The 26,447-nt window shown below is 39.6% G+C and overlaps 4 protein-coding genes across 6 annotated transcripts; 1 reads left to right on the forward strand and 3 right to left on the reverse strand.

Annotated features, from left to right (window-relative positions):
* The first annotated feature begins 595 nt into the window (after window positions 1–595).
* Window positions 596–1,964, forward strand: LOC111799159 (AT-hook motif nuclear-localized protein 20-like). The gene is made up of 2 exons (XM_023682578.2): window positions 596–1,253; window positions 1,343–1,964. Exons 1-2 carry the CDS (start codon window positions 890–892, stop codon window positions 1,852–1,854), a joined length of 876 nt encoding a protein of 291 aa, XP_023538346.1. The 5' UTR covers window positions 596–889; the 3' UTR covers window positions 1,855–1,964.
* Window positions 1,965–6,140: 4,176 nt separating this feature from the next.
* On the reverse strand, window positions 6,141–10,798 carry LOC111798680 (putative prolyl 4-hydroxylase 3). Of its 2 annotated transcripts, none has more exons than XM_087125426.1 (8): window positions 10,336–10,798; window positions 10,188–10,269; window positions 9,994–10,091; window positions 9,801–9,898; window positions 8,446–8,575; window positions 8,176–8,363; window positions 8,003–8,077; window positions 6,141–6,474 (listed from the first exon to the last, which is right to left on the reverse strand). In XM_087125426.1, the coding sequence occupies exons 1-7, from the start codon at window positions 10,533–10,535 to the stop codon at window positions 8,010–8,012; spliced, it is 864 nt and encodes a 287-aa protein (XP_086981552.1). In that variant the 5' UTR covers window positions 10,536–10,798; the 3' UTR covers window positions 6,141–6,474; window positions 8,003–8,009. The 2 variants fall into 2 exon arrangements, with proteins under 2 accessions (XP_086981552.1, XP_023537750.1); XM_023681982.2 differs by lacking the exon at window positions 6,141–6,474 and adding an exon at window positions 6,842–7,050 and having other exon boundaries at window positions 10,336–10,797.
* Window positions 10,799–13,218: 2,420 nt separating this feature from the next.
* On the reverse strand, window positions 13,219–16,817 carry LOC111798681 (putative prolyl 4-hydroxylase 3). The gene is made up of 8 exons (XM_023681983.2): window positions 16,347–16,817; window positions 16,180–16,261; window positions 15,987–16,084; window positions 15,794–15,891; window positions 14,534–14,663; window positions 14,267–14,454; window positions 14,049–14,123; window positions 13,219–13,511 (listed from the first exon to the last, which is right to left on the reverse strand). The coding sequence occupies exons 1-7, from the start codon at window positions 16,544–16,546 to the stop codon at window positions 14,056–14,058; spliced, it is 864 nt and encodes a 287-aa protein (XP_023537751.1). The 5' UTR covers window positions 16,547–16,817; the 3' UTR covers window positions 13,219–13,511; window positions 14,049–14,055.
* A 5,636-nt stretch (window positions 16,818–22,453) lies between these two features.
* On the reverse strand, window positions 22,454–26,424 carry LOC111798682 (putative prolyl 4-hydroxylase 3). Of its 2 annotated transcripts, XM_087125428.1 has the most exons (10): window positions 25,672–26,424; window positions 25,505–25,586; window positions 25,311–25,408; window positions 25,118–25,215; window positions 24,128–24,254; window positions 23,854–24,041; window positions 23,636–23,710; window positions 22,889–23,041; window positions 22,647–22,750; window positions 22,454–22,553 (listed from the first exon to the last, which is right to left on the reverse strand). In XM_087125428.1, the coding sequence occupies exons 1-7, from the start codon at window positions 25,869–25,871 to the stop codon at window positions 23,643–23,645; spliced, it is 861 nt and encodes a 286-aa protein (XP_086981554.1). In that variant the 5' UTR covers window positions 25,872–26,424; the 3' UTR covers window positions 22,454–22,553; window positions 22,647–22,750; window positions 22,889–23,041; window positions 23,636–23,642. The 2 variants fall into 2 exon arrangements, with proteins under 2 accessions (XP_086981554.1, XP_086981553.1); XM_087125427.1 differs by having other exon boundaries at window positions 22,454–22,750.
* Between the last annotated feature and the right edge of the window lie 23 nt (window positions 26,425–26,447).

Here is a 26,447-nt window from a genome sequence, read left to right on the forward strand (position 1 = left end):
AGTCCTTTGTTCGATATTTGAGGATTTACCAATCTATTAGCATGACTAAGTTTAGGGCATGACTCTGATACCATGTTAGATGAACATGACTCTCCACAATGGTATGATATTGTCTACTTTGAGCATAAGCTCTCACGGCTTTGCTTTGGGCTACCCTAAAAGGGTGATTATTCCCTAAATTAGCTTATGTGGGACTTTCATCAAACATCTCCCCTCGAACAAAGTACGTCTCCCCTTAAGAGAGGCTCGATTCCTTTTTCTTTTGAGTCATTTGTTCGACATTTGAGAATTTACCAATCTATTAGCATGACTAACTTTAGAGCATGACTCTAATACCATGTTAGACGAACACGACTCTCCACAATTGTATGATATTGTCCACTTTGAGCATAAGCTCTCATGACTTTACTTTGGGCTCCCTCAAAACGTCTTGTACTAATAGAGATAGTATTCCTTGACTATAAACCCATGATCATTCTCGAGTTTCTCTTTCATTTACCTAAAATAAGATGAAACTCAAAATACAGAGACGCGAATAATATTTTTCACGCGAAGAACGAATAATTTTTTATTTTAAAAAAAAAAAACACTTTCTCTCTCTTACTCTCTCTCTCTCTCCTCACATACTTTCTTGTCCATCTTAACTCTCTAGGCATCTCTTTTCCTTGTCTCCTCCTTCCTCTTATCATCACTTCATCCTCTCTAGTACTTTCCCCTTTGCCTTAATCTTCCTTTAATTCTCCTAATCCCAATTAATTTAATCCTTTTTCCTCTAATTATCATATTAATTTCTTCATCTTTTCCCCCTTTTTTAATTTCTTCACAATAAAAACCCTCAAATTCTTCAAGATCTGAACCAAAGATTTGATTTTTAAAGCACCCTTTGAAGATGGCTAACCGGTGGTGGACCTCCGGCCAGATGGGTCTTCCCGGAGTTGATCATACATCCACAACCTCCTCTGCCTTGAGAAAACCAGATCTCGGGATCTCCATGAACAACAACGGCGGTGGCGGTGGTGGCGATGACGATGACGATAGAGACAACGGTGGCAGCGATGAGCCTAAGGAAGGAGCTGTCGACGTTCCCTCTCGCCGCCCTCGTGGCCGTCCGCCCGGGTCCAAGAATAAGCCTAAGCCACCTATCTTTGTTACTAGAGATAGCCCTAATGCCCTAAAAAGCCATGTCATGGAGATTTCTAATGGCGGTGATATTGTTGAGTGTGTCGCTCAATTCTCCCGTCGACGTCAGAAAGGTGAAATTTAAATTGATCGTGAATTTATAAATACGAGATTTTTGGAAATTATGCTTAAGGTGGACAATATCGTGTTATTGTGGATTTAGGTGTGTCTGTGCTTAGTGGTAGTGGGACGGTAACGAACGTGACCCTTCGACAACCGTCGGCCCCCGGTGCAGTCTTGACACTCCATGGTCGATTCGAGATCCTTTCGTTGACCGGAACTTTCCTCCCTGGACCAGCTCCGCCCGGCTCGGCGGGCCTAACGATCTACTTAGCTGGTGGTCAAGGGCAGGTGGTGGGTGGTAGTGTTGTCGGGCCACTCACCGCTGCCGGGCCGGTGATGGTGATAGCTGCGACGTTTTCCAACGCGACATACGAGCGATTACCGTTGGAAGAGGAGGAAGACGGTGGAGGAGGAGGAGGACAAGGGCTGGCATCAACCGGAGGTGGTGGTGGAGGGGATAGTTCACCACAAGGCATTGGTGGCGGAGTGGGAGATCCATCAGCTATGCCGCCGTTGTACAATTTACCGCCGAACTTGCTGCCGAATGGTGGTGGTGGGCAGATGAATCAGGAGGCTTATTCTTGGGCTCACGGCGGCCGGCCGCCGTTCTAAGGCGGTGGATAAAGGTTAGGAAGTGTTTAAGATTTATGCAAATATATAAAGTGTGTGAAAAATACTTGAATTGTTCTATGCAAATATAAGGAGTTATCTTTATATTCAATTTCTTCAAGAAAATTCATCATCTTTAAACTATATAATATACATTAAATTGATAACATAAAATAAAAACTCTGGCCCATTAGTTAAAAATACATATATATTTCGAAACTCGAGCTTAATTATAAACATTTTCTTTATTATATGAAAACGGAGATCAGAACACCGACATAGTTCAAGCGATCAGTATTAGCATCTTTTCCTCATTCCATTTGAGGAGCGAAAACTCGAGAAAATCAGAAATTAGGGTATTGAGAATAGCTCAAACGATCAGATATGTCTCTCCGATTCTCTGTTACGAACGATAGGTCAAGTAAGTAAGAGCAAAAATCAAAGTCAACTGTTATTGAATTCACGAGAAATTAGGGTTTGAGCTTAGGGCTCGAGAAATTAGGGTTTTAGCTTAGGGCTAGCAGCCATATATATATATATATTTTTTTTTTTTTTGGGGTTTTCTTATTTTGTTTTTATTTTTAAATATTGATTAAAAATATAATAAATCTAAATAAAAAAATATTTTACAATAAAACATAATTTTTTTTATTTCTATAAAATAAAGAATTATTTAAAAATAACTATCAATCATAAGCAACCTCTAATTAAATAATAACTCTTTAGATTTTATTAAACTTTCTTTATTTTTAATTAAATGTTTTAATAATTTAAAATTATATATTATATAAATTAAACTAAGAAAAAGTAGAAAATGGGTGAAACTCCCAAGGCTATGTTTTGTACTTTTATATATAATTTAAACAAAATCTTTATATATTAATATATTAATAAAAATAAAAAAAATAAAGACAATTATAATTTTTGTCGTTTACCAATTAATGCAACCAATAATTCCACCATTAATTATCTTAACATGTGATAAATAAGTAAAATTTTAATTTCATTATATGAATTAAAAATTATTTGACAAAATAAAAAAAATACAATTTTTTTAAGGTCAAAAAGAAAAAAAGATATGTGGGTCATGAGTTAATAAACAAATAATAATAATAATTGAAGAGAAAAATAAAAATAAAAAAATTAATATTTATATTTTTGTTTGGTGTAAGACTTTAAGAAAAGTAAGGCCACGTATATAATATAATTTAATTTAGTGGGAGAGAGGTCTGGGGAAGGTAGTAATTAATTAATTAATTAATTAAATTATTTAATTTATTTATTTTATAGAAGTGCAATTTTTAAAATAGAAAAAGGATGTTTATTTCAAAAATAATATTTTATTATTATTATTAAAATTAATAAATGTGAAATCTTACCTAATAGTTTTTTAAAAATTAATTTTTGTATATTTTATTTCACTCTGATTTTAATAATAATTTTGAAATTATATTGACCAGAAATATTCTCGTCTATAATAATTTTATTTTAAATTTTTTTAAAATTAAGATTGCTTTTAAAATTTATAATCATAATTTTTAAAATTTTTAGGAATAAATAATTTATTAACCTTTTTATTTTTGTTGTTGAATCTACTTTCAAAATTATTATTTTTAAATTAAACCCAAATTTCCAAAATTAAAAAAAAAATAGTTTTCAATTTTTTGAAAAACAATATATATATATATATATATATATATATATATATATATATATATATATATATATAAACTTTAATTTTGAAGTTAATGATGTCCGAACAAATCGTGGTTTCTAAAACGTATAAAGGCATATTGTGATGTCCCACATTGGTTGGAGAGGAGAACAAACCACAGTTTATAAGGGTATGGAAACCTTCCCCTAGTAGACGCGTTTTAAAGTAACGTCTTGAGGGAAATCTCGAAAGGGAAAGCCCAAAGAGGACAATATCTGCTAATGGTGGATCTAGGCTGTTACAAATGATATCAGAGCCAGACACTGGCACATCACAAATGATATCAGAGCCAGACACTGGCACATCACAAATGATATCAGAGCCAGACACTGGCACATCACAAATGATATCAGAGCTAGACACTGGACGATGTGCCAGCCTTCTCGCTGTTTCTCAAAGGAGGGTAGACACAAGGCGGTGTGCCAGTAAGGACGTTGGACAAAAAATGGGGTGGATTTGGGGGCAGTCTCACATCGATTAGACGCACGTTTTAAGCCTTGAGGGGAATTCCGAAAGGGAAAGCCCAAAGAGATAATATCTGCTAGAAGTGGATCTGGGCTGTTACACATATATTATTGAACAAGACCCTAAAACGAATAATTCGACCACTATAGTTTCTTAGCGAAGCTAAATTTAATGAAACGAATATAAAAACATTAGGTTATATTAATTTAATTAAACGAGTTAATACAAATGTAACATTATGTAAAAAAGAATCTTAGGGTTCTTGAGGCAACAAGAGAGGACCCTCTTCACATGGAATCACATGTCATTGCCTAAGAAAAAAAAAAAAAAAAAAACCCTAAAAAAATATTTTTTAATTACTTGCAATACCCTAAGGACCCCACCAAAAATTAAATCAATTTAATTAAAATAATCTTGGAATTAAATAATAATATTAATTAAATTAATAATTTAAAAAAAAGGATCCATTAAGGAAATATGGACCACTTGATAAAGTCAAGTTTGATTAAATTTTGTATTGTTAATGGGGAATCACTTTTGTTAGTTATTAATTAATTAATATTCTTTATAGATTTTTCATAATTATTTTATTTAATTTACGAACAAATGTTAAATAAAGTTACTACTTATACCAATAAAGTGCACTTACTTTTTTGATAACTCAACTCGGTCGTTAAATATATTTTATTTGAAGCAATTCTGTGAGTAAAGACACAGCATGCTGAAATGATACGTTAATTTGTGGGAATAATTTTTATTCTTAATAAACAGATAGTAAGTAACGTGACCATGGGTATAGGAGAATGTCGGGACTATCAGGTGTCTAATCAAGATTTCGAATCATGGGTATGGATCGGATCCAAGGTTGAAATTGATTTTAAATAAAATAAATTGAAAATAATTATAAGTAGAAAATAATAAATTTATTATTAAAAAAAACTTTAATTAAATGATTATTATAATTTAAGAATAGTTTATGCATTTTAAATTTTTAGTAAAAGAATATAATATTATTAATTGACATTTTTTTTAATAATTATAATAATAAGAAAAAGACACGTTGGTTAAAATAAAATATTACTGAAAAGTATAATTAAACAATAAAATAAAACTATAGCTAAAATGATAACCTAGTAATTTTTTTAATGTGCAATAATTTTACCAAATAAAGTAATATTAAATAATTAAAAGTTATTATTAAAAAATGTATTTTATATTTGTAGTAATTAAAAATTATTTAAAATTAGTCACTTTTTTTTTTTTTTTTTTTTTTATATAGAAATTTTAAAAATTTATTTATAAGAATTATTATTACTATTTAATTAATTTCTATAAAAGGAGATGATCCCGCTACACCTTCTAGTACGGCTATCTTGTTACGACTTCACTCTAGTCACTAGCCTTGCCTTCGGCAACCCCCTCCTTGCAGTTAAGGTAACGGCTCCCATAGTATGACGGGCGGTGTGTACAAGGCTCGGGAACGAATTCACCGACGATTATTATGATTCTGGCTTCATGCAGGCGAGTTGCAACCTACAATCCGAACTGAGGACGGGTTTTTGGAGTTAGCTCACCCTTGCGAGATCACGACCTTTTGTTCTGGTCATTGTAGCACGTGTGTTGCCCAGGGCATAAAGGGTATGATGACTTGACGTCATCCTCACCTTCCTCCAGCTTATCACCGACAGTCTGCTCAGGGTTCCAACTAAACACGAGGGTTGCGCTCGTTGTGGGACTTAACCCAACACCTTATGACACGAGCTGATGACAGCCATGCACCACCTGTGTCCGTGTTCCCGAAGGCACCCCTCTTTTTCAAGAGGATTCGCAGCATATCAAGCCCTCGTAAAGTTCGAAAAAAAATGTTTTTAACCCGATTCAACTAAAGCATAGGACAAAGAATATGGCGTGTAATTGGGGTTTTATGTGGCGAAAAGATTTAAAAATAAAATAAAATAAAATAAAATGAAGTTATTCCTTTCTTTGTCCATTAATTATTAATGTTTTATTATTGTCTAAAGAATTTCCTTTTAAGCATTAGGAAATGAAAAGGTGAGGTCTTAACCTAAATCAACCCTAAACCATATATTATAATCCACATTACACCTTCATTCACAAACCTTTCCACTCAACAATTCACTACTCTAATCCTTTAATATTATAACTATTTTTAGGTTTATATTATTTAATCGGGATCGGGTAAAGGACAACCAGTATAAGAGCCCAGCTTACTTCCACCACGGGTGGCGAGCGTTTGAAGGTGTAACAACCCCCAACTCCATCGCTAGTAGATATTATCTGCCTGTCTCACAGTTTTAAGACGCATTTGTTAGAGAGAGATTTCCACTCTGATGAGAAATGTTTCGTTTCCCTTGAATCTCACAATATATCCCCCTTGGAGGCCCATCGTCCTCGCTGACACACCGCTCAATGTTTGCTTTGACCTGTTACACATCGTTATTAGTTTCACAATTTTATTTTAATACACGTCTATTAAGGAGAGGTTTCTACACCCTTATAAAAAATGTTTTGTTCCCCTCTCCAACCGATGTGAGATCTCACATACGGATACGTAACTGAAGCAAGTAAAAAATCATCTTTTTAATCTATCGCAAATCAGGATACACTGAACACTATGATGAGAATCATCTTACACAATATAGTCCAAACCCAACGAAGAACCACTTGAAAGTTTGAAACCTATTAGAAACGCTCAAACTATAAACGATCAATAGTTTACGAAACGTTTTTGGCTCGAAAGTTCAAACAAATGTATTGGAAACGTTGTGCTCAAATTGGCAACCGACCATATCGAAACAAAATCAAGCAAGGCTTGGAACAAGTACACTAAAAACTGTTTTGAGTATAAGTAACTATACAACCAAATATGTAATTCCTCAAAAAAGAAAAAATGTAATTTTTAAGAAAGGTGAATAATGAACTAAGAACAAAAAATATTGAAACATAAGAATCAAGTCTTCTTCTCTTCTCCCCTAACAAATGTATACCTTCATTCCACCCTGCAATTTGGAAATGGTATCACTTAAAATCATGTCATATATCGCTAATAAAACACTAGATTCGTAGCTATTTTGAGCTATTATTTCAAACCGTCTTTGAAAATTATGAAGCCCAAGTAAAGAAAGAGCACATGAACGACGAGACGAGATCATATTCGTATGAAGGTGATTGAGACAGACTGAAAAAGAATTGAAATTACTTCCTGTCTATGTCAATGACTCAATCATAAAAACTTCAAAACTAAACGTGCTTAGTTTAGAACAATTTTACGTTGGATGATGACCTCTTTAACAAGCATATGAGTGAAAATAAAATATGTTGAAAGGACCCGTGTAGGTTTATGAGGATAGTCTTCACTCTTAGAAACGATAATAAGTGTGATGTCCCTATTGGTTGGGGAGGAGAACAAACCACCATTTATAAGGGTGTGGAAACCTTCCCCTAGCAGACACGTTTTAAAGCCTTGAGGGGAAGCCCGAAAGGAAAAGCCCAAAGAGGACAATATCTGCTAGAGGTGGATCTGGGCCGTTACAATAAGTAGGTAAAGTGATCATGTCACAAAGGACGCAGGAAAATATCAAGGCCATTAGCTGAAAAAGAATTGAAGTTACATCCTATGTCAATGACTCAATCGTAAAAACTCCAAAATTAAGCATGCTTAGTTTAGAACAATTCTACGTTGGATGATGACCTCTTAGGATTTTTCTGAAGAAGCATACGAGTGAAAACAAAATACGTTGAAAGAACCCATGTGGGTTTATGAGGATAGTCTTTCACTCTTTCACTCTTAGAAACGATAACAAGTAGGTAAAGTGATCATGTCATAGGGGACGCAGGAAAATATCGAAACCAGCAGGTGCCAAATCTTAATCTGAGTCCTAAGTATATGTGTGTGCGCGTGCACGTGTGAATAATCTATACACAATTATTAAGAAGATATACAGCAGTTACCTTTGAATTAGTATTCATTAACACGCATCCACTTTGTACATGACCATTTGTTCCCTCTTATGACAGGGCAAGCACCTACATATCACAAGAATGTCAAATTAATTCTACTTCACCATCCTTGAGCAAAGGCATATATATTGTTCATTAGAATTGGTGCAGGAGATATCACTAACCATGCAAACTTGTAGGATCTACGGTATTATCAGGCCTCATGCTCCAGAACAATAATGCATCACCCATCTTTGGTTTTACAGAGAGTCCACCTTTACCACATTCAGACAGTTCATTCCACCCAGGCAACGAGCTGAAGTTGCCTTCGGCTGCTGGGAACACCGTCTCGCCCCCTTCTTCGACGTCTGACCTGCATTCGTATCGGTTATAGTTTTAGAGAGAGAAGTAGAGAAGGGAAGATGAGTTTGAGAGATGTCTAAGTTGAATCTTACAGATACATGAGAAGGGTGGCCATTCTTTGGCCTCCTTGTTTGATGTTGAACTCATCAGCAAAGTAATCATGGTGAGCATCATACTTCTGCCCGACTTCATAGTGCAGAATTTGAAGTGCTTCTCCATGCTCTGTTTGGAATAGTGAATATCAACATTAATACCAAAATGTATTGAGACCAAGAATGTCAGTGATGTCTACAAAGTATCAACAAGCAAATGAATAGTGTTCACCAAAGCCCTGATTGGTTTGGGCCTCAAAACTAGAATGGAAAACAAACCCACATTCTCTATGCTCGGTTGAATTCGTGAATATCGATAGTAATACCAAAATGAACTAAGACAAAGAATGTTACTAACATCAACCAAGCATCAACAAGCAAATGTGTGAATCACACATCGATTGGAGAGGGGAACAAAACATTCTTTATAAGGGTGTGGAAACCTCCCCATAGCAGACGCATTTTAAAAATCTTGAGGAAAAGTCTGAAAGAAAAACTTAGAAGGGACAATATCTACTAGCGGTGAGCTTGCAATGTTATAAATGGTATTAGAGACAGACACCGGGCGGTGTGCCAGCGAGGACGATGGACCCCGAAGGGGTGGACACCGAGCGGTGTGCCAGCAAGGATGCTGACCTCAAAGGGGTGGACACCGGGCGGTTGCCAGCAAGGACACTGACCTGGAAGGGGGTGGACACCGGACGGTGTGCCAGCGAGGACGCTAGACCTGGAAGGGGGTAGACACCAGACGGCGTGCCAGCGAGGACGCTGGACCTCGAAGGGGGTGGACACCGGATGGTGTGCCAGTGAGGACGCTAAGCCTCGAAGGAAAGTGGACACCAGACAGTGTGCCAGCTAGGACACTAAGCCTTGAAGGAAGGTGGACACTAGGCGGTATGCCAGCGAGGATGTTGGGCCCTGAAGGGGAGTATATTGAGAAATCCCACATCGATCGGAGAAGAGAACGAAACATTCTTTAGAAGGGTATAGAAACATTTCACCAGCAGACTCATAGAACTTTGATGAGAAGCCGGAAAGGAAAAGCCTAAAGAGAACAATGTCTATTGACGAAGAGTTTAGGGCAGTTACAAAATAGATGACTTGTTCACCAAACCCCTGCCTCGTTTGGCTAGTCTAACCATGTTTTTGAACTATCATTGAACAGGTTGATGTTATTGAATACAGTGAAATAACTACACTACTGTACAACGTATAGAACAAATCTTGTTGAAGTGTCCCACCTGACAAGACTAACACATAGAAACAAAATTTCCAAAACAATGATTCAAACATGTTTTGAAGCTCTTATAGATAAGAATCATCACAAGAAGCATGAGAAATTTGGATATCATTACCTACAGGAATGAATGTAAAATCTGCTATTCTTTTCTCTATGTTGCTGACAATTTTGTTCTGCCCTCTTCTCAGAAACATCCCTGAACTGGTGCGCACCCTGTGGACATGACATTGTAAGCCCCACCAACGTTAGCTCATTGTCAGGATTGACAAACTCTCTTGATGACAAACATGAAAATGACAAACACAGACCTGCTATCTATACTCTTCCCAGTTTTATTATCCACCACAGTTGATTTAGCCATGTGAGGTTTTGCAAGACTAATCAAATACAAGCATTCTTCCTTGGACTGTCCAAAATCATTCATATCAGCAAGCATTTCAACCAAAAACATGACAAAACCCAAACAAAAAGCCAAAAGAAATCCAAAATTCTGAGAACTTACCAAGAAATTGTGATAAACAAAAGCCCTAGGCTCCCATGAAATGAACTCAACCCACTGATCCCCTCTCTTCCCCAACCCATCACTGCAACAAAAAAAGAGGGTTGGGCTCGAAAATCAAAAATCAAAATCAAAATCATTGCCAAAGTACCTATGAACGGCTCTATGCTGGACGGAAGCGAGACGGTGGAGTAGCTCGCTATGAGAACTTTCAGGAGGAGAGAAGAATCGGAAAGCGATGAGCATGGAAACCCCAAGTGCCAAAAGGAAGACCATGATTATCTTGGAAAGCTTGAATGTGGACCATTTCCGGGCCTGAAACTTGATGTATTTCCCTTTCGACACCGCCATTAAAGAACGAAGAAGCTTCAGAAGAATCAAACCCCGATTCCGATAAGCTGCTACATCTGAAATTGAAGCAAAGATCAATATATAGAACTGGGGTTGGGGGAGACTTGGCCATAGAGGAAACTGGGGGGAAATTTTTGGTGGGTATTCCGGATTTGTGTGCGCCCACAGGGAGATGGAAGACTGAGGAACTGGATTTATGGGTTTCGGACTTTTCTGGATTTTGGGAGATGTAGGCGTAACTGTTCCGAATGACTTATCTTAACATGAACATATGATATATTTAATCGTTTATCGAATATAGATTTCAAATGTTCTTGATGTTCGAATTCTCAAGAACTTAAAAAATATGATAGAATAATTAAATATGGTGGACTGCACGAGGTTTTCCCTTGGTCTATAATTTTGATTAGTATTTTATATTTATTGTATTACACCTCCCTCTTTTATGGATGATTTTTGAAATGTAACCAAGTTTAAATGAATTTTGTTGTTTATTATTTACTCCTTCCCCTTTTAGGGGCCGAATATCCTCAACAACACATCGTCGGGTGTCTAACTATGATATCATTTGTAATACATATCGTCTATCGCCATTAGTCTCACGATTTTAAAACGGGTTTGCTAGGAAGAGATTTTCAGACCCTTGTAAGGAATGCTCTGTTCCCTTCTCTAACCAACGTGGGATCTCACAATCCGCCTCCTTGGAGGCCCAATGTCTTCGTTGGCACACCGCCCAGTGTCTGGCTTTGATACCATTTGTAATAGCCCAAAAGCCACCACTAGTATATATTGTCCGTTTTGGCCTGTTACGTATCGCCATCAGCCTCACGATTTTAAAACGTGTTTACTAGGAAGAGGTTTTTACACCCTTATAAGGAATGATTTGTTCCCATCTCTAACCAATGTGGGATCTCACAATCCACCTCTTTGGGGGCCCAACGTCCTCATTGGTACACCGCCCGGTGTCTGACTCTGATACCATTTGTAATGGCCCAAGGTCACCGCTAGTAGATATTGTTCTCTTTGGTCGGCTTCACTGTTTTAAGACGCGTCTATTAGAAAGAGTTTCCACACCCTTTATAAGGAATGCTCTGTTCCCCGTCCAACCAATGTGGGACCTCACAATTCACCCCCTTAGGCGCTCAACGTCCTCACTGGGATACTGCCCGGTGTTTAGCTCTGATACCATTTGTAATAGTCTAAAGGTACAGCTAGCAAATATTGTCAACTTTGATCAGCTTCACTGTTTTAAAACACGTCTATTAAGAAGAGGTTTTCACAACTAGGAAATGTTTTGTTCCCCTCTCAACCAATGTGAGATCTCACATCATGTTAGATTTTGAAATTTTGAAGCAAGTTATTTGGCATCAATGCAACACTAAACTCTATTGAAGTTGGTCGATTGGAACACTGAATGCAGTTAAAGTTGATACGGTGAAGATATTTACTCACTATGTTATAATGTATGTAGATCAAACTGAGAATGAAGTATTTTAGCTCACTCGCTATGTTATAATGTATGTAGATCAAATTGAGAATAAAGTACTTTAGCTCACCCCACCAACCATCGAACTTTAAGCCGGTTGGCCATACTACAACCATAGAATTAGCTAACACAATGAAGCGAAAATTGTTGGCATTGTAGCTGTTGATATTTGTAGTCACGTCTTGTCTCGTATGTTAACTCTCATTCAAGAATCTAATCACAATCTCTGTTTTTGGGAGAATGATGGTCTGTTCTTCTTGCACAAAGAAGTTGCCAACCTCATAAAAACCCGAGTTCGGAAAAGGGAAGATTGAGTGTGCCAATGTACTCCGTAAAATCATAAGCATTGGTCGTGCCATCCAGACCTATTCTCCAGTCGACTCGAGGAGATATTAGGTTCACTCCCCGGGGTTGAAGCAAGAAATGACTCTCCCCAATACCTTGGTGCTCATCATTTCCCTGACTTGATTACCTCCCAAGTCAATGTTCGAACCATAGCGTAGACCTGACATCGATGTCCCACCCGTGGGTGAGGACAACTTGCCAACAGATGTATCGCCTTTAATACCTCTACTAGCTTCCTTTGTCGGGTCGATTACAAAAGTACCAACAATAACCTAATATGGATGGGTTCGTACAAGAATAAACTAAGAAAAAGAATAATACATCTAAAACTCTTCATGCAGTAAAACATTCAGACATTGATCGGTGGTAGGTCAAGGATACGTAACCGAAGCAAGTAAACAATCCTCTTTTTCATCCATCAAAAATCTAGATAAACTGAGCATTCCACCGGTGGTGCGTCAAGGTTTTGAAGGATACGTAGTCGAAACAAGTCAAATCCTCTTTTTCATTCATCGAAAATCAAGATAAACTGAGAATTCCACCAGTGAGAGGTCAAGGGTTCAAAGGATACGTAGCCAAAGCAAGTCAAAAATCCTCTTTTTCAACTATCGAAAATCAAGATAAATTGAGTACTACAATACTTCGATATGTAGAATCGTCTTGCACGACATGATCCAAACCCATCTAAGAACCACTTAAAAGTTTGAAACCAAGCTCAAACTATTAGACTTAAAAAAGAAATTGATAGTTTATGAAACATTTTTGGCTCGAAAGGTTAAACAAGGAACTGTGCTATGTTCAAATTGACAACCGAGCAAATCGAAATAAAAACAAAACGACAAAAGGACCGGATTGATTTAACATATCTTAGAACAAGGTAAAAAAAGTAGCAAAAAATTTAAAGTTCAAGCAAGGCTTGGAACAAGAAGTACACTAAAACTCAACTGTTCTATGAACTACTTCTTTTGTTTCCAAACAACAACAACAAAAAACAAAACAAAACCAAAAAAAAAAAAAAAAAAAAAAAAAAAAAAAAAAAAAAAAAAAAAAAAAAAAAGAGGTAATTTTTAAGAAAGGTGAGTAATAAACTAAGAACAACATAAGAGTTAGTCTTCTTCTCAACAAATGTATACCTTCATTCCACCCTGCAATTTGGAAATAGTCTCACTTAAAATCATGTCATATACTCAAATATATCATTTATTGCTAATAAAACAAGATTTGTGGCTAAAAACCCGCTTCTATATATTATGACACCCAAGTAAAAAAAAAGAGCACACAAATGACGAGACGAGACCATATTCGTATTAGAGTGATTGAGACAGACTAAAAAATGAATCGAAGTTACTGCCTATACCAACAAGGTGCACGTTCCTTTTCAGTGGCTTAATAATAAAACTCTCAAATTATGTTGGATGATGAAAGCATACGAGTGAAAACAAAATATGCTGAAAATGCCCGTGTTGGTTTGTAAGAATTAGTCTACGACAACAAGTAGGTCGTGTTGGTTTGTAAGAATTAGTCTACGACAACAAGTAGGTGGTGTGGTATGCCGCACAAGAGACCCAAGAAAATATTGAGACCATCAGGTACTAGAATCTTAAATCCTAATCTGAGACCTAAGTATATAAGTGTATATATGATATAAGACTATTGTGTACTAAAATTAGTGGAAAACTTACCTTTGAATTAGTATTCATTAACATGCATCCACTTTGTACATGACCATTTGTTCCCTCTTATGACAGGGCAAGAACCTAAATATCACAAGAATGTCAAATTAATTCTACTTCACAATCATTAAAATGATCCCACAGCCCTGATAAAAGGCATGTATATTGTTCATTAGAATCAACTAGATGGAAATATTGAAGATTTTGGTGAAGGAAATATCACTAACCATGCATACTTGTAGGATCTAAGGTATTATCAGGCCTCATGCTCCAGAACAATAATGCATCTCCCATCTTTGGTTTTACAGATAGTCCACCTTTACCACATTCAGACCGTTCATTCCACCCAGGCAAAGAGCTGAAGTTCCCTTCGGCTACTGGGAACACTGTCTCGCCCCCTTCTTCGACGTCTGACCTGCATTCGTATCGGTCACGGTTTTAGAGAGAGTAGAGAGGGGAAGATAAGTTCAAGAGATGTCTAAGTTGAATCTTACAGATACATGAGAAGAGTGGCTATTCTTTGGCCACCATGTTTGATGTTGAACTCATCGGCAAAGAAATCATAGTGAGCATCATACTTCTGCCCGACTTCATAGTGCAGAATTTGAAGTGCTTCTCCATTCTCTGTTTGGAATAGTGAATATCAACATTAATACCAAAATGTATTGAGACCAAGAATGTCAGTGATGTCAACAAAGTATCAACAAGCAAATGAGTAGTGTTCACCAAAGCCTTGCTTGGTTTGGGCCTCAAAACTAGAACGGAAAACAAACCCACATTCTCTATGCTCTGTTCAATTTGTGAATATTGACAGTAATACCAAAATGAACTAAGACCAAGAATGTTACTAATATCAACGAAGCATCAAAAAGAAAATGTGTGAGATCCCACATCAATTGGAGGAGAGAACGAAACATTCTTTATAAAAGTGTGTAAACCTCCCCTAGTAGACGCGTTTTAAAAACCTTGAGGGGAAGCTTGAAAAGGAAGACCCAAAGAGAACAGTATCAGCTAGCGGTAGGCTTGGGTGGTTACAAATGGTATCAAAGCCAAACACGGTTGGTGTGCAAGGACGCTGAACCCCAAAGGGAGTGGACACCGGGCGGTGTGCTAGGGAGGACGTCGAGCCCCAAAGGGAGGTGGACATTGGGCGGCGTGTCAACGAGGACGCTGAGTCCCGAAGGGAGGTGGACACTAGACAGTGTGCCAGTGAGAATGTTGGGCCCCAAAGGGGCATGAATTGCGAGATCCCATATCGGTTGAAGAGAGGAACGAAACATTCTATACAAGGGTGTGGACACCTCTCCCTAGCAGACATGTTTTAAAAACCTTTGAGAAGAAACCCGAAAGAGAAACCCAAATAGGACAATATCTGCTAGCGGTGGGCTTAGATAAAAATGAATGATTTGTTCACCAAAGCCAACTAGAATGGAGAACAAACCCACATGAAAATGAGCTCATTTTTCATCGAGGTTTGGCTAGTCTAACCATGTCTCTGAACTATAATTGAACAGCTTAATGATGTTGAATACAGTGAAATAACTATCTTCACAACTCAACGACACTATTGTACAACGTATAAAACAAATCTTGGTTAAGTAAGGTCGTCAATCAAATCACTATCTTGTCCCACCAGACAAGACTAACACAGAAACAAAATTCCAAAACAATGATCCAAACATCTTATAGATAAGAATCATCACAAGAAGCATGAGAAATTGGCCAAGGTAACATGCAAATTTGGATAACATTACCTATGGGAATGAATGTAAACTCTGCTATTCTTTTCTCTATGTTGCTGACGATTTTGTTCTGCCCTCTATGCAGAAACATCCCGGAACTGGTGCGCGCCCTGTGGACATGACATTGCAAGCCCCACCAACGTTAGTTCATATTCAGGATTGACAAATTCTATTGATAACAAACATGAAAATGACAAATACAGACCTGCTATCTATATTCTTCCCAGTTTTAATATCCACCACAGTTGATTTTTCCATGTAAGGTTTTGCAAGACCAATCAAATACAAGCATTCTTCCTTGGACTGTCCAAAATCATTCATATCAGCAAGCATTTCAACCAAAAACATGACAAAAACCAAACAAAAAGCCAAAAGGAATTCAAAATTCTGGAACTTACCAAGAAATTGTGATAAACGAAAGCCCTAGGCTCCCATGAAATGATCTCAACCCACTGATCCTCTCTCTTCCCCAACCCATCACTGCAACAAAAAAAGAGGGTTGGGCTCCAAGATCAAAAATCAAAATCAAAATCATTTGATTCCGCTAATAAGCATTGCCAAGTACCTATGAACGGCACTATGCTGGACAGAAGCGAGACGGTGGAGTAGCTCGCTATGAGAACTTTCAGGAGGAGAGAAGAATCGGAAGGCGATGAACATGGAAACCCCAAGTGCCAAAAGGAAGACCATGATTATCTTGGAAAGCTTGAATGTGGACCATTTCCGGGCCTGAAACTTGATGTATTTCCCTTTCAACACCGCCATTAAAGAACGAAGAAGCTTCAGAAGAATCAAACCCCGATTCCGATAAGCTGCTACTTCTGAAATTGAAACAAAGATTAATATATATAACTGGGTTTGGGCGAGACTTAGCCATGCAGGAAATTGGGGGGGAATTTTTGGTGGGTAATCCGGATTTGTGTGCGCCCACAGGGAGATTGAAGAACGAGGCACTGGATTTATGAGTTTCGGATTTTTCTGGATTTTGGGCGATGTATACGTAACTGTTCCGAGATGACTTGGTTTTTTATGGTAACGACAGCAAACCTTTCTCTTTTTGTAAATTAAGGTAAAGATTAGATGATATGAACTGATATTGGGTCTAAATAAAAAGATATGAAATATTTAATTTTGTGATCCTCAGATAATGAATGATTCCTAATTTTTAGTTAAGTTTTTTTTTTTTTTTTTTTTGTTAGGTAACTATTTGTACGTTAAGTACACGTTCATAGGAGAGCATTATTAAGTTGCTATTTACTTTTCGATTTGTAGGATAATTTGTTATTTAAATATAATGACAAATGAGAATCTGGTTTTGAGTGTAAATTTTTCTTTTTTTTTTTAGTTATTTTCTTGTCGGAAGAAGTTTTCTTTTGGTAGTTTTTACTCGAAGTTTTCCTCTCAATTGCCGGAAGTCAACAAGTGGTATTAGAGCATTGCCAGGAGCCGACTTTATCAAAAGTCAAGTTGAATAGCTCAAGTAGTTAAAGCGTTGACCTAATAACACACATGTCTTAGGTTCAAGTAGAAGAAAATGCAAAGCGCGAAAATACACACATCGTGGGGTCCATCTTGGGCAGACTCACTCACTCCTCCACGCCGCCATTAAGAGAGGCTGACATTGCGAAGACGGACGTCAAGTGGGTGATCAGGGAGACGACCGCCTCTGTGTAGTATATCCGACGCCTCTATGCGTCTCTCTTCACAAAGCACACCGCACAATCGGCCTAGGAGGGTATCAAATCCTGTCGGTTGGTGTGCAGCGAGTGCGAGAATCCAACATCGAGCAGCTACGGAAGGAGCTCTCAAAGATTCGTTTTGAGGATGGTGAATCTCGAGACATTACTTGACGTGAACGACCTAACGGTGGAAGAGGTGGCGCGGAAAAGAAGGGGATCAAAATAAGGAGTCGACTGATGGCGGGTCGATCCCGTGCTCGAACTGGGAAAAAAGGCCACCTGAGCAAGAATTGTTGGAGCAAGCTCAAGGAAAAAGTCCACGTGGCCCAATCTGAGGAGGACGAGCCGACTCTTTTCATGGTGAGTGCATCAGTCCTACCCGCCATCCCCAATTCCGGATCCATGGAGGTAATCGACGACGGCGTAGCTCTACTCCAAAAGAAGAATGTCCGCAAAGAAGAATGTCCGCTTCAGCTGTCGACAAGGAGGGTCGTCTATTCCTCACTGAGGAGGAATGACTTGCATGCCTAAAGCTCCGCGACAACACCAGTGAGAGCAACGGGTCCTCCAGCCGCAAAGGCAAATCTCGCACTTTTCATGGTGAGTGCATCAGTCCTACCCGACGTCCCCAATTCCGGATCCATGGAGGTAATTGACGACGGCGTAGCTCTACTCCAAAAGAAGAATGTTCGCTTCAGTTGTCGACAAGGAGGGTCGTCTACTCCTCACTGAGGAGGAATGACTTGCACGCCTAAAGCTCTGCGACAACACCGGCGAGAGAAACGGGTCCTCCAGCCGCAAAGGCGGAAATAAGCCATGGAAATCTCACAAGCACACGCGCGAGAAAGAAGGGAATCAAAAGGAGTCGAATGATGGCGGGCCGATCTAGTGCTCGAACTGCGGGAAAAAACACGCCACCTGAGCAAGAATTGTTGGAGCAAGCTCAAGGAAAAAGACATTACTTGACGTGAACGACCTAACGATGGAAGAGGTGACCGGAGGACTGCGTAACGTCGAGCAGCGGAAGAAGAATGCCACTTCAGCTGTCGACAAGGAGGGTCGTCTACTCCTCACTGAGGAGGGGAATGACTTGCACGCCTAAAGCTCCGCGACAACACCGGCGAGAGCAGCGGGTCCTCCAGCCGCAAAGGCGGTAAGAAGTCATGAAAATCTCGCAAGCACACGCGCGAGAAAGAAGGAGTCGACTGATGGTGGGCCGATCCAGTGCTTGAACTGCGGGAAAAAATGCCACCTGAGCAAGAATTGTTGGAGTAAGCTCTAGAAAAAAGTCCACGTGGCCCAATCCGAGGAGGACGAGCCGACTCTTTTCATGGTGAGTGCATCAGTCCTACCCAACGTCTCCAATTCCGGGTCCATAGAGGTAATCGACGATGGCGTAGCTGCTCCATTGAGCCTCAAACCTGAGGAAGAGCTCCAGCTGGGCGTAACAAAGGCATCGGCTGAGGAGCCAATTCAATTGAAGGAGGAGCGAGTGTTCGCTCAAATCGTGAAAGAGGCGAGTAGCAAGAGCACCGGCGATGGGTCCTCGACACAGGGGCGACAAACCATATGACCGGGGCCAAGTCTGCGTTCTCCGAGCTTGACTCAGGGATTCGCGGGACGGTCAAGTTTGGCGACGGCTCCATCGTCGAGATCGAAGGGCGCGGCACCATCCTGTTCGTCAACAAGGGAGGCGAGCACCATAAGCTGACCGGCGTCTACTTCATCCCGAGGCTAAAGGCTAACCTTGTGAGCCTGGGTCAACTCGATGAGCGGGCTGCCACATTTCCATCGAGCGCGGGCTACTCAAGATCCACGATGATCGAGGACGACTGCTCACACAAGTTCGGTGCACGACAAACCGTCTTTACATCCTGGAGTTGGAGATAGAGCAACCAATTAGCCTCTCGGCCAGGACCGAAGAAGTATCTTGGAGGTGGCACGCAAAGTACGGGCACCTAAACTTTCCTGCCCTACAAAAAATACACAAGGAGGAGATGGTGCACGGTTTGCCGGCAATCAAAGACGTGAACAGGCTGTGCGACGGGTGTCTCATCGGCAAGCACCCCTTTCCTTCTCAAGCAGCCTACCGCGCCGGTGAGCCGTTGGAGCTCGTGCACGACGATATCTGCGGGTCCATCAAGCCAGCGACCCCAGGCGGCAAGACCCTCTTCCTCCTACTGGTCGATGACAAAAGTCGCTTCATGTGGTTGATCCTGCTGCAAGCGAAAAGTGAGGCGACAGAGGCGATTAAGCGCATTCAAGCGCGAGCAGAGGCCGAATGCAGGAAGAAGATGCAAGTGTTGCGCATGGACCGAGGCGGAGAACTCACCTCGGCGAGCTTCGGTAAGTACTGCGACAAGCTCAGCATGCAACGGCAACTCAGGACGCGCTACTCCCCCCAGCAAAACGAGGTGGTGGAACGCCGAAATTAGACCATCATCGGGACAGTAAGGTCATTGCTGATGACGACCGGGATGCCTGGGAGGTTCTGGGGAGAGGCGGTAATGACGGTCGTCTACGTCCTCAATCGGTTGCCAACGCGAAGCCTCGACAGGAAGACGCCACACGAGGCCTGGTACAACAAGAAGCCAGCGGTACATCATCTCCGAGCGTTCGGCTGCGTCGCATACATGAAGGACGCGCGTCCCCACCTCGCCAAGCTTGATCCCAGAGGGCTGAAGGTCGTCTTCATCGGCTACGAACCCAGAAACAAGGCGTACATGTTCTATGATCCTGTGGAGGGGCGAGCTCACGTGTCGTGCGACGTCATCTTTGACGAGACCACCTTCTGGCAGTAGAACAACGTGACCGAGGCAGACCAAAATCCAAATCAATTCACGGTGGAGTACCTCGTCACTGAACCGGGAGAAGGAGGAGCATAGCATCGGGAATCGTCACCGCTGCCAACAGCTGCACCGGACACGCCTATGCCAACCCCAACCATAACTCCAGCTGCACCCCCCTAAACCAATGGAGTTCGCAACACCACGTATTGTAGATTCGACGCTAGATGCCAATTACGATGATGGTCTGGTGGCTAGGTACCGGAGGATGGAAGACCTACTGGGAAGAGATGAACCACCTAGACTGACGACACGCTAGCTCGAAGAAGAGGTGGTCGAACAAGACATGGAGTTTGAAGGACATGCTGCCAGGGACACTGAGCCATAGGGCTCGAATCGGAGTTCAAACAAAATAAGATAGATATACGATAGAGCTTTAGGAGGAGATTGTTAGATAAATCCCTACCAAGTGAATGTGATCCGTAATTTTTAATTAACTATTTTTTGTTAGACAACTATTTTTATGTTAAACCAGCACAATTGAAGTGGGAAGTACACAGAGTGTAAGAGTTCTTCTTCGAAGTTTCCCATTTTTTACTCCGTCGACGTTTTCTTCTCAGTTGCCAGAAGTCAACAGTGATATCGAGATGATCGTTTATTGAGTATGGATTTCAAATTTTTGTTTGAATCTCGTGGCATCTACGAAATGGATTGATGTTCGAATTCTCACCCTATAAAACGTTGAACTACAAAAATAAGATAAAGACATTCTATTCCTAAAATATCAATTCCTTTTTGTTTGGAAACAAAAATAAATAAATAAATAAATAATCCTTTGGATCTCAAAACTTAATTTATTTGATTTTTTTTAGTTCATGAAATTCAAATTTGGAATCTCATGTGTCATTAAAAGCCTAATTTAATTATATGGTTTGAATACCATAATTGTGAAATCTTGAGATCAGTTAGAGAAAGGAACGAATCATTCCTTCTAAAATTGTGAAAACTCTCTAGTTGATGTGTTATAAAATTGTGAAGCTTACGACGATATATAACGTGCTAAAACGGACAATGTCTGTTAGCAGTGGACTTAGGTTGTTACAAATGGGATCATAGCCAAATACCGAGCGGAGATGTTGGACCTCAAAGGGAGTAGATTGTGAGATCTCACATTGGTTGGAGAGAGAAACGAAGCATTCCTTATAAGGGTGTGGAAACCTCTCCCTATCAAACGCGTTTCAAAACCGTGAGACTGACGACGATACGAAACGAGCCACTATGACAATATTTGTTAGTAGTGGGTTTGAGCTATTAGAACAATTACGATGATCAGACATTGAATCATCGACGTTTAAAATAGTAATTAGGGATTTATCTATCGAGTTTCACTCAGATTGATCAAAATCTTTATATAAACATCCTTCGATCCATCGAGTAAATTAACAAAGGTAGTTTATATGATATTTTTGTTAAATAATGTATAAAAGTTTAAGAGGGAGAGATAATGAGTAATATGGTGGATTGGACAAGGTTTCCCTATGTATATACACTTTGACCTTGGAGCATCTTTATTGCATATTTATGGTCTATTGTCGGTCACTAATTAATGTGGATCTTCACCACTCCCCCTAGCTCTTTGGGACTCTCCCTAGTTCTCCCTAGTTCTTTGGGACTCTCCCTAGTTCTCCCTAGTTCGTTGGGACTCAACGTAGGACTCTCCCTAGTTCTTTGGGACTCTCCCTAGTTCTTTGGGACTCAACGTCTTGACACACTTTCTTGTGTCTGCCAATATCATTTGTAACAGCCCAAAACCATGCTAGCGGATTTTATCCACTATGGCCCATTACGCATCGTCGTTAGCCTTACTGTTTTAAAACGCGTCTACTAAGAAGAGGTTTTCATACCTTTATAAGGAATGTTTCATTCCTTCTCCAACCAATGTGGGATCTCACAATAGTTCTCACCAAAATGTCATATTTCGGAAGATTTTGAAACTTCCAAGCAAGTTATTTAGCATAATTGGCAAACTTTAACAATGGACTCTATTGTGATACAATACTGAATACGGTTAAAGTTGATACAATGAAGTTATTTACTCGCTATTTTATAATGTATGTAGATCAAACCGAGAGTAAAGTATTTTAGCTCACCCCACCGACCACCGAACTTCAAGATGGTCGGCCAAAACGTTCAAACCAAATATAATGTGATAAAAAAGTGAGATTTGATACTAAATCACCAGAGGTTTTTGTTGATATGATCAAATTGCAGATTGCAAACTGTAACAACAACACCAAACTTGTTCATCTAAACGAAGAAAAACAGGATAATTAGAATTAGAACATGCAAATACACCATGAAAGGTCGATGGATAATAACTTCTGATGAGTTTGCTATCACCTGTACAGTATGGAGCATACTACAACGACTGAATTAGCTAACACAGTGAAGCGAAGATTGCTGCCGTTGCAGCGGTTTTGTCTCGTCTCGTCCTGTATGTTAACCTGATGTGGATGGGTCCATACAAGAATGAACTAAGCAAAAGAATAATACATCTAAAACTCTTTATGCAATAAAACATTCAGACATTGACTGAACTTCTTAGGGAAAAGACGAGAAAAACAATCTGTTGGTTACGGTACCTGCATGGGTCCAGCAGCCATCAACGGTCCACCAACTCCCCCTCCTATGATATGGCCATCAGCACTCGACAAACATATGCTAAGACCACCAGTCTTTCCTCCAATGTCAGCTCGTACATAAGATCCACATAACGAAACAATCTCGAAACGGCCCTAATAGTAACATTACATTGCAAATAGTTATAATAATGCATTCATAAGCAAACTTCGGGAAGGGAAAAAAACAGACATCATCATCCAAATGAGTAGCCAGTTAAAATGTATACCTTCATATATTGCTAATAAAACACTAGATTTGTAGCTATTATTTCAAACCCACCTCTAAAAATTAAGACACCCAAGTAACAAAAAAGCACACGAATGACAAGACAAGACCATATTCGTATAAAAGTGATTGAGACAGACTAAAAAAGAATAGAAGTTACTATCTATACCAACAAGGCGCACGTTCCGTTCCTTTTCAGTGGCTTAATAAAAAAAATCTTCTAAATTAAGCGTTCTTATCTTGGAACAATTCTAAGTTGGATGATGAAAGCATACGAGTGAAAACAAAATATGTTGAAAAAGCCCGTGTTGGTTTGTAAGAATTAGTCAACGACAACAAGTAGGTAATGTGATGTCGCACAGGAGACACAAGAAAATATCGAGGCCATCAGGTACTAAATCAAAATCTTAAATCTTGATTCGAATATGTGGGTATATATATAATGTAGGAACATTGTGTACTAAAATTAGTCGATAACTTACCTTTGAATTAGTATTCATTAACATGCATCCACTTTGTACATGACCATTTGTTCCCTCTTATGACAGGGCAAGCACCTACATATCACAAGAATGTCAAATTAATTCTACTTCACAATCATTAAAATGATCCCACAACCCTGAGCAAAGGCATATATCTTGTTCTTTAGAATCAACTACATGGAAATATTTAAGATTTTGGTGCAGGAGATATCACTAACCATGCAAACTTGTAGGATCTAAGGTATTATTAGGCCTCAGGGTCCAGAACAATAATGCATCTCCCATCTTTGGTTTTACAGAGAGACCACCTTTACCACATTCAGACCGTTCATTCCACCCAGGCAAAGAGCTGAAGTTCCCTTCGGCTGCTGGGAACACTGTCTCGCCCCCTTCTTCGACGTCTGACCTGCATTCGTATCGGTCACGGTTTTAGAGAGAGAGAGAGGTAGAGAGGGGCAGATGAGTTTGAGAGATGTAAAATTTGAATCTTACAGATACATGAGAAGGGTGGCTATTCTTTGGCCTCCTTTTCGGATGAACTCCTCAGAAATGAAATCATAGTGAGCATCATACTTCTGCCCGACTTCATAGTGCAGAATTTGAAGTGCTTCTCCATTCTCTGTTTGGAATAGTGAATATCAACATTAATACCAAAATGTATTGAGACCAAGAATGTCAGTGATGTCTACAAAGCATCAGTAAGCAAATGAATAGTGTTCACCAAAGCCCTGCTTGGTTTGGGCCTCAAAACTAGAATGGAGAACAAACCCACGAGAAAATTAGCTCATTTTTCATCGGCCCAAGCCCACTGCTATATTGTCTGCTTTGGCTCGTTACATATCGCCGTCAGCCTCACAGTTTTAAAACATGTCTACTAGGGAGGAGTTTCCACCCCTTGGGACCCAACCTCCTCGCTAGCACATCGCCCGATATGTGGCTCTGATACCATTTGTAACAACCCAAGTCCACCGCTAGCTGATATTGTCCGCTTTGGCCGGTTGCACATCACAATCATCCTCACGGTTTAAAAATGCATCTACGATGGAGAAGGTCTAGCCTTATTCCAAACAATGCTTCAAACCGTCCAATAACTGGCTCTGATACCATTTGTAACAACCTAAGTCCACCGCTAGTAGATGTTGTTTGCTTTGGCCCATTACATATCATCGTTAGCCTCACAGTTTTAAAACGTGCTTACTAGGAATATGTTTCCACACTCTTATAAGGAATGTTTTGTTTCCCTCTACAACCGAGGTGGGATCTCACAATTTGGCTAGTCTAACTATACGTGATGTTATTGACACTTGTTTAAGTAAGGTCGTCAACCAAATCACTATCATGTTCCACCAGACAAGACTAACACATAGAAACAAGATTTCAAAAACAATGATTCAAACATGTTTTGAAGCCCTCATAGATAAGAATCATCACAAGAAGCATGAGAAATTGACCAAGGTAACATGCAAATTTGGATATCATTACCTACGGGAATGAATGTAAAATCTGCTATTCTTTTCTCTATGTTGCTGACAATTTTGTTATGCCCTCTATTCAGAAACATCCCGGAACTGGTGCGCGTCCTGCGGACATGACATTGTAAGCCCCACCAACGTTAGTTCATAGTCAGGATTGACAAATTCTATTGATGACAAAAATGAAAATGACACATACAGACCTGCTATCTTTAATCTTGCCAGTTTTTATATCAACCACAGTTGATTTTTTCATGTAAGGTTTTGCAAGACTAATCAAATACAAGCATTCTTCCTTGGACTGTCCAAAATCATTCATATCAGCAAGCATTTCAACCAAAAACATGACAAAAACCAAACAAAAAGCCAAAAGGAATCCAAAATTCTGAGAACTTACCAAGAAATTGTGATAAACAAAAGCCCTAGGCTCCCATGAAATGAACTCAACCCATTGATCCTCTCTCTTCCCCAATCCATCACTGCAACAAAAAATGGGGGTTGGGCTCCAAGATCAAAAATCAAAATCAAAATCATTTGATTCCGCTAATAAGCATTGCCAAGTACCTATGAACGGCTCTATGCTGGACGGAAGCGAGCCGGTGGAGTAGATTGCTATGAGAACTTTCAGTAGGAGAGAAGAATCGGAAAGCGATGAACATGGAAATCCCAAGTGCCAAAAGGAAGGCCATGACTATCTTGGAAAGCTTGAATGTGGACCATGTCCGGCCCGGAAACTTGATGTATTTCCCTTTCAACACCGCCATTAAAGAACGAAGAAGCTTCAGAAGAATCAAACCCCGATTCCCATAAGCTGCTACTTCTGAAATTGAAACAAAGATTAATATATATAACTGGGTTTGGGCGAGGCTTGGCCATGCAGGAAATTGGGGGGAAATTTTTGGTGGGTAATCCGGATTTGTGCGCGCCCACAGGGAGATCGAAGAACGAGGAACTGAATTAATGGGTTTCGGATTTTTCTGGTTTTGGAAGATGTAGACATAACTGTTATGGTAACGACAGCTAACATGCTCTTTATGTAAATAAGAAGATAAAGATAAAGATGATGTGAACCCATGTCACATCTAACAGAAATCTAACCGAAATAACTGATATAAGAGATATTGTCCACTTTACACCGTCACATATCGTCATCAACCTCACAGTTTTAAACCGCGTCTACTAAAAAGAAGCTTCCACACCTTTATAATGTTTCGTCCCTCTCTTCAACCAGCTTCCACACCTTTGCAAGATGGAAACTTGCAACCATGGACTCTAATGAAATTGGTTGGGTGGAACACTGAATACTATTAAAGCTGATAGGGTGAAGTTATTTACTCACC

Source organism: Cucurbita pepo, chromosome 7, assembly GCF_057944985.1.
Source record: "Cucurbita pepo subsp. pepo isolate OVF chromosome 7, ASM5794498v1, whole genome shotgun sequence".
NCBI lineage: Eukaryota > Viridiplantae > Streptophyta > Magnoliopsida > Cucurbitales > Cucurbitaceae > Cucurbita > Cucurbita pepo.